This window comes from Carcharodon carcharias, chromosome 10 (assembly GCF_017639515.1).
Source record: "Carcharodon carcharias isolate sCarCar2 chromosome 10, sCarCar2.pri, whole genome shotgun sequence".
Taxonomy (NCBI): Eukaryota; Metazoa; Chordata; class Chondrichthyes; order Lamniformes; family Lamnidae; genus Carcharodon; species Carcharodon carcharias.
Genome location: NC_054476.1, coordinates 54120539 through 54133152, shown reverse-complemented (window position 1 = coordinate 54133152; position 12614 = coordinate 54120539). Strand labels below are relative to the sequence as shown.

Here is a 12614-nt window from a genome sequence, read left to right as displayed (position 1 = left end):
AATGATGTGCTGATGTATTACAATGGGGTTCCCGGTTCCCAATGTCCAATCGTGGGGAACATGGCCTGCCATCGACGGGCTGAGCGGAAGATCACAAACTGGTTTCACAACGTTGTGAAACCGATTTCTAGCTTCTTTCCATGTGGTCTATCACGCCGCCAAGCATATCCAATGCCAGTGGGCACAGACGATTCCATCCACTCGTTAGAATGAAGGCATGGAGCCTCATTAGGCTACTTAAATGACCAACCCATGCAAGTAGATTGGTTAACCCTCCCCTTGTCCTTCCTCTGTTAAAACCAGAGGTGGGTGGACTTAAGATAGGCTGGGTGCCTCATTCGGATTTTAACTTTTTAACCTCCACCTAAATCAAACCCACCCATTTTGGGGGATTAAAGTTACTCCCTATACTTCTGTTCAGAGGCAAGTTTGTCTGTAATTTGGATGAAGCTATTTTGGTGGTTGTGATCCTACAGAATTAAATTCCTCTAATTGATGGTGAATAAATGAAATAGAAAAAGAGGATGTTGCATCACTGGAAATGGATTATCATTCACTGATGATAGAAGTTACTGTAATTCTTTCTGGAGTGTGGGAAACGATAGGACTGATTTTAGCTTGGTTCACCAGCTGGGAACAGCATCGACATTGGCAGTCTACACTTAATGCCCCATTCCCAATCCAATTCCTCCCATCACAATATTGCCCAGGGCCTTTACAAGGCTGGTCCAGTTGCCAAACTGAATCAGGTGTGGGCTTCATTAAATTATGCAAATCCAGTTTCTGTGACATACAGGATGCTGATGACAATTTCAAGGTACTCACAAGTAGGATGTGCGCTGTACACTCTCCACACATCTGTATCGAGTGGTGAGCAGCCAAACCAGTAGTCTTTAAGGGGCCACTGGAGGCCATTCACAAAATAACCCAAGAAATAGGGATTTCATTTTAGCAGACCCAGTATTAGCAGAAGTTTCCAGAAAAAAAACCCTGGCTGCTGCTGACCTTCCTAGAATTGCTTCCCCTTCACATGGTCAGGCTTTCAGCTGGTCAATTTCCAGTCCTTCTAGAAAAAAATGAGCTGCAGTAAGATACCTGTAATTCACAGGCGGAATGGAAGTGATTGGATGTGACTGTAACAGTTATCAACAATTACGCTTTATCAGAGAGACCAAACCTGTTTCAAAACCGCACGTAAGTGATGTGCACCTGATGAGCTGCACTTCACTCAAGACTTTGAGGTTTGTTTGCCTACCTTGCCTCAGGCAGCACTTGCAGTCATCAGTGCCAGGCTTTGCAGACAGCACCACAACGGTTTTAAGGTGGCTCACGGGCAGGACTCTACCTACCAGGCCAGCCATAAGGTGGGAGTGGCTTTGTATGGCTGCAGGGCTAGGGCTTGCTTGTGGAAGGGGGAGAAGTGGCCTCAGGCAAGGGAAGAGGCTGCAGGGTAAGAGCTGTATTGAGGAAGGGGGGTAATCCAGGGTTTGGATGGGGCTACAAGGTGATCTGTGCAAGTGGCCTCAAGATGATAAGGCTGAAACTCCTGACTTTTTCATTAAATAAAATGTATTTGAGTTCAAACATTTCTACTTTGTTTATGGTTATTATCACTTCAAATTCTTCACTTACACAGCCACTTAGTTTTACTTCGTTCAAAAGTTGAAAATTCAACTATGAAGGATTTTTCTGATGGTTTCTCACACCAATTGCATTTCATTTTCTTTTTACTTCAGACAAAGATCTACAATAAGATTCTTCGTTTGTCAACCTCAAACATGTCCATGGGGGAGATGACCGTTGGACAGATCTGCAATCTGGTCGCCATCGATACAAACCAGCTGATGTGGTTTTTTTTTCTCTCTCCAAATCTATGGGCCATGCCTGTGCAGGTAATAACATGATACATATATGTTAAATCTCTGTAGTCACAGACATCCCAACTTTAGTGATGGTTGTGCAGATATATAACATCAATCAAGATTGTAGACTTACCTGAAATTGAGTACAACTTGCACAATGAAGCATATACACATTCCTACTAAATCCACTGGCCCGAGAGACTATAGCCCTTCCAGTGTCCTCCCAGTGTAACTTTAACAGGGGTTTGCCAGAGGGCTAGAAAGGCCAGACTGAACATAGCAGGCCCTGGTCCTGCACTGCAATTCCTGCCTTTTCCCCCTCATGAGGCAGTGAGTCCAAAGATGGGGAACTGAGAACAGTAACAGGCTATGAGAGAGTTCTGATACCTCTGTCCTCTCAGTCAGTGGAGACGAGGTGAACAGCGGTTGTCTCTGAGGAAACCACGTGTACTTAGCAGAAGAATAACCCTGGAGGGCCAGACTCAAATTGGTGACTTTTTAAAACATCTTTACATGTGACCTTCTTACAAAGCACGGTTGCTGAAGATGTCTTCTGAATGACAAGGCCCAACATCTCTCCATCAGATCAAATATACCAATTTCCTTTCTGAAAATGGTTCAGGATCTTGGAATAGCATATTTCAGATGGTAGAACTCTTACCTCTGACTTAGAAGATTGTGAGTTAAAGCCCACTTCAGGACTTTAGCACATAATGTACAATAGAACATCTGAATTAGTTCTTCATTGTTAACATCTCCATGCTAAATATGAATCTTAAGCCAGAGCCTTTTCAGGTAGAAGTAAAAGATCCAGTGGCATTGTTCAAAAAACAGGCAACTCCCGTGGTGACCTTGCTAATATTTTTCTAAACTATCACCACCAGATTAACTGGCTGTTCATCTCATTTGTTGTGTGCAGATCAGTTGCCATAGCTGCCTTCATAACAACAATAGCTGCACTTCACAAAGTAATTTATTAGAATTATAGTTCTTTGGGACATCACAACCCTGACAACATGATATGAACACCTTAAAAAGGTAAATAATTTCATTCATCCTTTCACTCTTTCTGTTTTGTTCAAGCAAAAATTGAGTTTTGGTTAACAAATGGCATAGACATGACAATATTGCTGTTTGCTGTGGTGAGCACAAACATGTTGTAAGAATTCTAAATCTCAACAAGGATTAGTTAATGGAACACTAAAGTATCTATGGCTTGGATATTAACAAGGGAAAGTTACATAGGCAGGAGGGGGCAGAATGGAGAAGGATCATGGAGGTTCAGCTCGGAAGCCTGGGTTTCTGCCCATGATGTGGAGTTCAAATTCAGTGCTCATCTTTTGCACTGGACAGGTTCCCTCCCTGGAAGTCAGCCTGATTGGCAGGCTTGGTTTCTAGTTGGGAAGTGAGGACTTTGGCACAGGCTGCAGGAGCACAGAGTACTGCTGCATGACCCAGGGGGTGTGGGGGAGACTCCAACTCCAATCCTCGACTTTGGGCTAGATTTATGATTGGAGGGCCAGGCAGGAAGCACCTTTGTTCCTTCTGACCCACAAGAAGTGCTGTAATGACACTTAACTTTTTCCCCTTTTCAGCTGCAGAGTTTTCTAAGGTCTGAGAAGCCTAGTCGACCACTGTAAAGCCAGTGAAGCAGATTAAATCAGAGGCTGCCAGCCTTATTAATTTTGTTTGGTAGTACAAAACTTGAGTATTACTGAAAAAGGACACATGTTGTCAAAGTTTTTTGTCTTGCACTCATCAGGACAACACACAAGAATACCAAATGTAAAGGGAACAACAAATTATACTTCATGAGAAGAAAGTGCTGATTGGTTGGCAAGTGTCCTCTGATTGGTAGAAATGTCCCCATGGAGAATGCACCAGTTAAATAATGACTGACAGTTAAATGCCAAACTTTGTTTAAGTTCAAACCAGGCGGATTAACTCTGATTGGTCAAGGCATTGCCCTGGGGAGTGAACCAGAGAATAACTGTCACCTATTTTGTTTAGTTGAAACAATTGCAATATGTGTACATGCTCTTTCTATCTTCAAAGCACAGGGCCATGTGTGTTAATATGCATAAGTACACCTCGCTACGAGCCAAACTGATAACTTCAAACTGGTTGTCAGCATAGTTCTTAGCACACTCGGGGCAGAATTTTGCCCTTGGTGGGTGTGCGGGCCCCACTGGCTCAGCAGCGGGCAGACAGCGGGCCGCTGCCATTTTGAGTGGGCGGGCCAATTAAGGCCCGCCCAGCGGCCTGCCTGACAGGAAGGCTACGCGCTTCCTGTGCAGGGAGGGGGGGGAGGGAATCACCAGCTGTCAAAGTGCGCTCTTTCACGCTTGCGCACGAAAGAATGCACTGCTCCCTGAGACAAAGTGCGGTCTCAGGGAGATTAGTGACAGTTTTAAAAACTTTAAAAATAGAAAAATAAAAATATTATTAACATGTCCCCCTCATGTGGCAATGTCACATGAGATGGGACATATTAATAAATATGACATTACATTTATTAAAGTTTTTAAAAACGGACATGAAACCTCATCTCGCCAGTGGATGAGGATTTGTGTTTTTTCAGAAGCCCACTGGGGCTCCTGGCCTGCCCACCAGTCTTAAGGTTGGACGGGTAGGGCCTTTAATTACTTTAAGTGCCCCGTCAATGGCCTCAATTGGCTGATTGCGCTGTCCGCCAGCCTTCCTGAAAATTTAAAGGGACTGAGATGATGTCGGGAGTTCCTTCCAACATCATCCCGCATCATTTTCCATCCCCAAATTGCCGACGGGAAAATTCTGGCTAGGGTTGTTTAGCAAATGTCCAATCGAGAAATCATTTGGTGAGAAATAAAAATTGTAGTGTTGTGGACATCCTGAGATGAGTTCAAATAAAAAATATATTTTTGATAATAGATCTAGAGATTCCTAAAAAGTCTTTTTTTGCCAGACAAAGGTAGGCTATATCCACATGTCCAGGATGTACAAGATTGAAAAGATAGAATGATCACATTGCTTGATCTCTTTAAAGGCTTGAGTGAACACGGTTGACTTTGGAATGGCATTGTGTGATGTCCTTGGACTGCCTTCAACATTTGTGAGACCAATGGGCACCACAAGATACAAGTTGTTTTATTGATGATGGAAATAATATCATTTTCTTACTTGATGCACAGGTTTTTAGTTTGTTAGAAGCAGTTGTTTTAATGGGGCTCTCCCAAGAAGACACCTGTTGGGAATTGGTTATGTCTGTGACATTCACAGATTTTGCTAAATAAACAAAGGAAGGTAGGCTGTGTGATTTACTGGGGAGTGCCATTGCCACTATTTCCTCTGCATTAGGAGTTGAGAGCACCACAGTACTAATAAAATGCTTAACATTTCATATAATAATATACACCACAAATTTCCTGTCATCAAACCCATTGGGAAAATCCCAAAAGTTAAAGCATCAGGATACTCAGAGGGTGAATCCAAAAGGCTGTCTCAAAATCATTTGTAAAGTGAGTGAACATATGCAGGCTAACGATCCTCTCTTTTGCTACACTTATGTTACAGTTCCACTGCCAGTGAGAATACAGCCTTTGGTTGCAGTGATGTAATATAAATGAGGCGCTATTAATACTTCCTGTGGAATAAAATTTTATCTTGAGAAATGCTTTTGGTCTGCTCTGCGGATCCAGGCCAGCCATGTGATTTTTTTACATTGCTTCTAGAAACCATCCCACAGCAGACAAATTCCAGACCACTGGCAGCTATGGGTTACTGTAAATAGAAAATTCAATTCACAAAACAAGGCTACTTGAATGATGTAATCAGATTTCCCCATTTTATACGTTTATTTATGCTGACTTTTAAGCTATCATTGGTGACGAGACAAAAGTATATCCCAATGTGTTTCCTCTTTCCAACATCAATAGAACCTACCTCAGTTACTTAAATCCTGACCTTGTATATACAATATTGGTTGAAGATGGAACCAAACATCAAATCTATGTAGGGTGGCCGAGTTGTACTATTAGTGATGGAGTTGAACTGCAGACACTTCTTGGTTGGAAACATTAAGCTTATTTACAATATGCTCAGCAGAAACTATATGTGTGCTTTCAACTCCAACTCCATCTCTACACTCACTGTGGAGGTAGCCCACGCTACTTTCCTATTGGTTTTTACAGATCATGTAATCTTCCTTAACAAGTATTATTCTTAAAGGTACATTGCACACTAAACAAAACAATAATTACTACATTCATCCCCCTTTAACTCGGCTATACATATTATATTTACAAGTACATATTTTTCAAGACAACATAATATTTACACTGGATAAGGAATTTACAAGTTGTCTTTCAGGTGGTTTCCTGGTATGTGTGGAATGTCACAGCTCCACAACTTCAGATTCTTTGCCAGGAACCTTGTTTTCCAGAGTTGCCTGAACGTCAGGTGCTTCAGTGGGCACTTGGAGTTCTGTATCCTCAACTCTTACAGGGATATCAGATATGTCAGTCCTGGGCTGAGCATCCTCAACAGGAAATGCAGACCTGGTCATAATCATTGGTGGAACCAAATCTTGGTGATTTGTCTCTTTCCTCCTTAAATGGTCCACATGTTTACGGATAATCAGACCTTCCAGCTCCACATGGTAAGATAAAGGTACAGTCACCGCACTTATTTCACCTGGTAACCACTTTGCCCTTCCCCGAAGTTTTTCACGTATACTGGCTCTCCCATGGTAAATTTTCTCTCACTACTATGCCAGTCATGTCAAGTTTTCTGGCTTCCCTGACTCCTTTCCCCCTTCCCCTCCAAATTCGCCATTGTTAAACTCAATCTTGTCTTGAGACGGCGTTTCAACAATAACTGCACAGGTGTGTGACACTTTATGTTGTGTGAGGGGTAGCCCTGTAATGAAAAAGAAAGCGTGCTAGGTTGATTGCCGAGGAATCGCCAGTTAGCTTTCTTATGCCTGCCTTGAACGTTTAAACTGCCCTTTTGGCCAGTCCATTTGAGGAAGGGTAGCACGGTGCAGTTTTCACATGAGTGATACCATTGAGGCTGATAAACCATTGAAACTCAGCACTCATAAATGCTGTACTGTTATCAGAAATGACTATTTCTGGTATTCCGTGAATGGAAAAGCTCTGACTTAGTTTCTCAATTGTAGCGCCCAACATTGGTGTCTTCACCTCATATACATCCAACCATTTTGAATGAGCATTGATAATGAGCAGAAACATTGTTCCCAGGAAAGGTCCAATGTAGTCAATGTGTAACTGCACTCAGGGTCTACCTGGCCACTCCCACGGGTGAAACGGAGCTGTCACTGGCAACTTTTGGAGTTGCTGACATTGCACACAGTGCTTTACTAAACTCGATTTTGCCATCCATCCCAGGCCATCGTGGATAGCTGCGTGCTATGGTCTTCATTTGGAAAATTCCTGGATGGGCACTGTGTAGCTCAATTATAAGTGGCTCCCTTCTCTTTGGAGGAACTATCACTTGTACTCCCCATAATAAGATGCTATCCTGGCTGGTTATTTCATGCCTTCTGTTAAAGTACAGTTTCACTTCATCAGATATGGAGGCCTGTGACCAACCATGTAGCACTTGTTCTCGTACCTGAGATAGGACTGGGTCCCGACCTGCCCAGTCTCTTTTCTGTCGAGCACATACCGGCAAGGAATCTAAGAAATTTAACAGTAAAACAAGTTCCTGTGGAACTGGGACATGTTCATCATTTTCTTGTAAAGGCAATGACTGAGGGCATCAGCGTTTGCGATTTGATTGCCAGGCCTATGTATAAAGGTGTATTTGTATGTTGCCATAATTAAGTTGTAGTCTTGCTGAGGCTATGGATGGCTTAGCCTTGTCTTCACTAAACAACCCTAGCAATGGTTTGTGGTCTGAAGCAATTGTCAAATAGCAGCTGTTTTTGACACCAAAGATGATGGATGGGCCCTCTTTTTCTACCTGCAACTATCCTTTTACTGCTGTGGTGAGAGTTCTTGATACACAATCTATTGGCCATTCCATGCCATTGTCCATCCGATGAGAGAGCACTGCTCCCACTCCATAGGGATATGCAGAACATATCAGCATTAATTCTTCCATCTGGTTGTAATGCACTAATAGATTGTACAAGTGCAGCAATTGTTTCACCTTTACGAAAGCTTCTTTTGGGGGCACCTCCCATGACCAACGTTGGTTTTTTTTGAGTAGAGAATGCAGGGGAGCCAGCACTGTAGACAAATTGGGTAAGAACCGTCCATAACAGTTGATCATTCCCAGGAATGAGCTCTGAGGCGTTCTTTGGTGCAGGTGCCTCTCTTATGGCTCTCACTTTCTCCTCAACCTTGTGCCTCAGATAGATTACCTTCTTTGCTTGGAACATGCACTTTTCTTTTTTCTAGCACAGACTTTGATCTCAGCCTTCTTTTTGATCTCAGCCAGACTTCTCTCAGATGCAAGGTCAACTTGTCTGAGCTCAGTGGCTGAGTCTCCCAAAATTTCATTTTCTGTCTGCTTCTTGGGAAATTCTGCGACTTTTGCTTCCAAAGCCTCTTTGGCTCCAGTTTGCTGATTCTTTCAGCTGTTTGCTAGACAATTAGCTTCGCTGAGCTGGCACTGCCTTGGAGTTTATCCGAATTCATGTATCCTCGATGTATCCAGCTATACATGACTCTCAGGGCTTCTTATGAGCCCTCTATGATTATTAGAGCTGAACCTGAGCCCTCTGATCACGAGGGCTTCCCCTGAGCCCCCTTCGATCACCATGGCTTCCCCTGAGCCCCCTTCAATCACGAGGGCTTCCCCTGAGCCCCCTTCAATCACGAGGGCTTCCCCTGAGCCCCCTTCAATCACGAGGGCTTCCCCTGAGCCCTCTTCGATCATCAGGGCTTCCCCTGAACCCCCTTCGATCACTAGGGCTTCCACTGAGCCCTCTTCACGTTTCTTCTGCTGTGCTTTCATTCTCCTGTTTGAGATGGCCTTCATTTCTTCATATTGCTGAATGATGAGGCATTCCTTTTGCATTTGGTCTTGAACGACAATCAACTATTCTTTCAACTGTTTACTTTCTTCTTGTCCTCCCTCTGGGGTCTCCTGTTGCCCTTGGCGGAGTTGCCCTCTCTCTGGGGTCTCTTGTTGCCTTCTGCAGAGTTGCCCTCTCTCTAGATTCTCTTATTTCCTTCAGCAGGATTGTCCCCTCTCTGGGGTCTCTTGTTGTCTTCCTCAGAGTTGCCCACTCTCTAGAGTCTCTTATTCCCTTTGGCAGAGTTGCCCTCTCTGGGGATCCTTGTTCCTTTTGCCAGAGTTGCCCTTTCTTTGGGGTCTCTTATTCTCTTCCATAAAGTTGCCCTCTCTCTGGGGCCTCTTATTCCCTTCGGCAGAGTTGCCCTCTCTCTCTGGGGTTTCTTGTTGCCTTCGGCAGAGTTGTCCTATCTCTCTGGGGTCTCTTCCAATTTTCTGTCATAGCCATTTTTCTTGTATTTACCACTTTAAGTGTATTGCCACTGCCAGTCACCGTTTTTGTAACTCGGGCTATCTCTGCAGCTTTTCTGTGCTGTATTTCCTGCGCTTTTCAAGTTTTGGCGGGATTCCCATGATCGTGAGATTTCTTCTATTTTAACTTTGTAAAACTTCGTCCCTGTTTGGAAAAAATACAGCAGTGATTTCTTCTCCCTTTTCTGGGCGATTCTGCAGGGGTTTTTTTTAATCCAAAACTGTAGCACTGCTCTCTGCTCTGATTGTTGCCTTTTTAAAAATGTTTTGCTCACCCATCTTGTGGATTCTCACTCAGAAGTCTTGCAATTTGATTTTTTTTTAAACATTGGTAGTGCTTTGGGAGATTTCTCAGCCATTTGGATCGGGACCCATTTTTTCATTAACTTAAAGCGATAGCATACCTGGTGAGTATATCTTCCTTTCTTTATAACTTGATTTCTTCTGTTCAATCTTGTTTTATCCTCATTGCCAGTTTATTGTGGGGTGGCCGAGTTGTAGTATAAATGATAGAGTTGAACTGCAGACACTTCTTGGCTGGAAACATTAAGTTTATTTACAATATACTCAGCAGCAACTACATGTGTGCTTTCAATTCCAACTCTATCTCTACACTCACTGTAGAGGTAGCCCGCGCTACTCTCCTATTGGTTACTACAGATCATGTGACCTTTCTTAGCAAGTATTATTCTTAAAGGTACATTGCACACTAAATAAAATCATAATTACTACAAAATCCCTATTTATTTCTGCTTATTTTTCTTATTCTGTTGACAATTTTCCTGAAACCCCGGAACACTGCTAATTCATCTTACAGTTGTGGAAATTTAACCCTTCTACTCTAACCACTGATTAAAAACAGTTCCTCTGACATGTCCCCCTTCTTCCTTAACCGAGGTTTTCCACCCACAGTCGTTGACAGGGCCCTCAACCGTGTCCAGCCCATCTCCTGCGCATCCGCCCTCACGCCTTCTCCTCCCTCCCAGAAACATGATAGGCTCCCCCTTGTCCTCACTAATCACCGTACCAGCCTCCTCATTCAAAGGATCATCCTCTGCCATTTCCGCCAACTCCAGCATGATGCCACCAAACACATCTTCCCTTCACCCCCCCTGTCGGCATTCCATAGGGATCATTCACTCCGGGACACCCTGGTCCACTCCTCCATCACCCCCTACTCCTCAACCCCCACCTATGGCACCTCCCCATGCCCACGCAAAAGATGCAACACCTGCCTCTTCACTTCCTCTCTCCTCACTGTCCAAGGGCCCAAACACTCCTTTCAAGTGAAGCAGCATTTCACTTGCATTTCCCCCACCTTAGTCTACTGCATTCATTGCTCCCAATGCAGTCTCCTCTACATTGGAGAGACTAAACGTAAACTGGGTGACCGCTTTGCAGAACACCTACGGTCTGTCCGCAAGAATGACCCAAACCTCCCTGTCGCTTGCCATTTTAACACTCCACCCTGCTCTCTTGCCCACATGTCTGTCCTTGGCTTGCTGCATTGTTCCAGTGAAGCCCAACGCAAACTGGAGGAACAACACCTCATCTTCCGACTAGGCACTTTGCAGCCTTCCGGACTGCATATTGAATTCAACAACTTTAGATCTTGAACTCCCTCCTCCATCCCCACCCCCTTTCTGTTTCTTCCCCCTTCCTTTTGTTTTTTCCAATAATTTATATAGATTTTTTTCCCACCTATTTCCATTATTTTTAAATCTTTTATGCCCCCCACCCCCAACATTCGTTTAGATAATATCACCAACTTCAATACCTCTGTGTTCTTTTGTTCTTTTGTCTGTGACATCTTTTGATTAACTGCTCCTATCACTGCTTGCTTGTCCCTACAACCACACCACCCCTCTCCACTTCTCTCCCCCCACCCAACCACCCCCCCCCCCCCCCCACCCGACCCCCCCCCCCCCCCCCCCACCCCCCACCACCACCTTAAACCAGCTTATATTTCACCCCTCTCCTTGGATTCACCCAGTTCTGCTGAAGTGTCATGAGGCCTCGAAATGTCAACTCTTTTCTTCTCCGCCGATGCTGCCAGACCTGCTGAGTTTTTCCAGGTAATTCTGTTTTTGTTTTGGATTTCCAGTATCAGCAGTTTTTTGTTTTTATTTCTACTTAACAACAATGGCCATCTATCTGAGTGCCTACCATGCCTTCTTAACAGGTGGATTTGGATCAGAATGAGAGTTTGGCACAAATCTGGAATCTTGCAGAATAGTTTGAAGATCATGACAATGATCGATGCAAGTGTGAGATGTTTACAGCTCCTGTCAGATTTGCCACACATGGTTAGAGCTTTCATTGACTGTGGCTCTGTTTGAAACCTCAAAGGATAAAGATAGTTATCCATGTTAACACTACCATGCCTGCTCATCTAACTGGAGTGCCATGTGTCATCTCCAATTTTATGGTTACATAAAAAATGTCTTAAACTTGTGTATAGGGTATTATTTGTCGAATCCCAACTGCAGTGATATCATGAATTAGAATAGTGAGTTATGAATAATTGTTCCAACTTTTGAGTTATTCTCTGTTTTGCTTCTCTTGTCATTTTCTGAGACCCCCTGTTTGACGCAGCAGCCATGCATGTGACAGCAGGTGGACGACATGTTCCTAGACCTCTGTTAAGACCATGTTTAACGCTGTAGTAGGAGTGGACAATTATTCCATTCTGCCTCTTTCCCTAGGAATGAAAGTACCAAATATTCATTCATTATCTCCCAAGTATAATCATGAACTCAAATTTAAGATTGGGTGGTGGGGATAGGAAAAGAACGTTCATGTTGAGATAAGAAAAAGGTGCTGAGCTAACTTTAGAGCTAAGGGACATAATGGGAGCTTGGTGCTGTATTTAACTTGTGCTGCAACTGATCTGATGCTTGACTAATCAAAGGGGTAAGATGTTCCATTCTCCAGCCCAAACATCACTCATTGTGATGAAAATAAAAATTCACCCAAAAACTAGAATTGGAAAGAAAATAGTTGGCAAAGCAACATTCACTCACCTGTGTGAGTCTTGTCAAGAGACTTGTTTTTCTCAATGTCAGCTCACTATATATTTTTGCAGAATTTTAAGAGCTTCTCTGGGAATGAAGATAGAAACATGCTTATCCTGCCCCAGGAATAGGTCTTTCATTGGCATGCAAATGAGTTGGGAAGAACCGCTTGCCTCGTTTTCCTTAAAAGATGTTCTAACGCAGGGCGTCCAGTGAAAATGGGGGCTCTGGCCTGTATCTGGAT

General features: G+C 43.6%; 1 protein-coding gene across 1 annotated transcript in view; it reads left to right on the top strand.

Moving 5' to 3' along the window:
- abcc8 (ATP-binding cassette, sub-family C (CFTR/MRP), member 8) overlaps window positions 1–12614 on the top strand; it is a 309145-nt gene that overhangs the window by 112498 nt on the left and 184033 nt on the right. The window contains exon 9 of the mRNA XM_041198027.1: window positions 1737–1892. Within this exon, the coding sequence (XP_041053961.1) occupies window positions 1737–1892 (156 nt within the window). The remainder of the gene's footprint in view (window positions 1–1736; window positions 1893–12614) is intronic.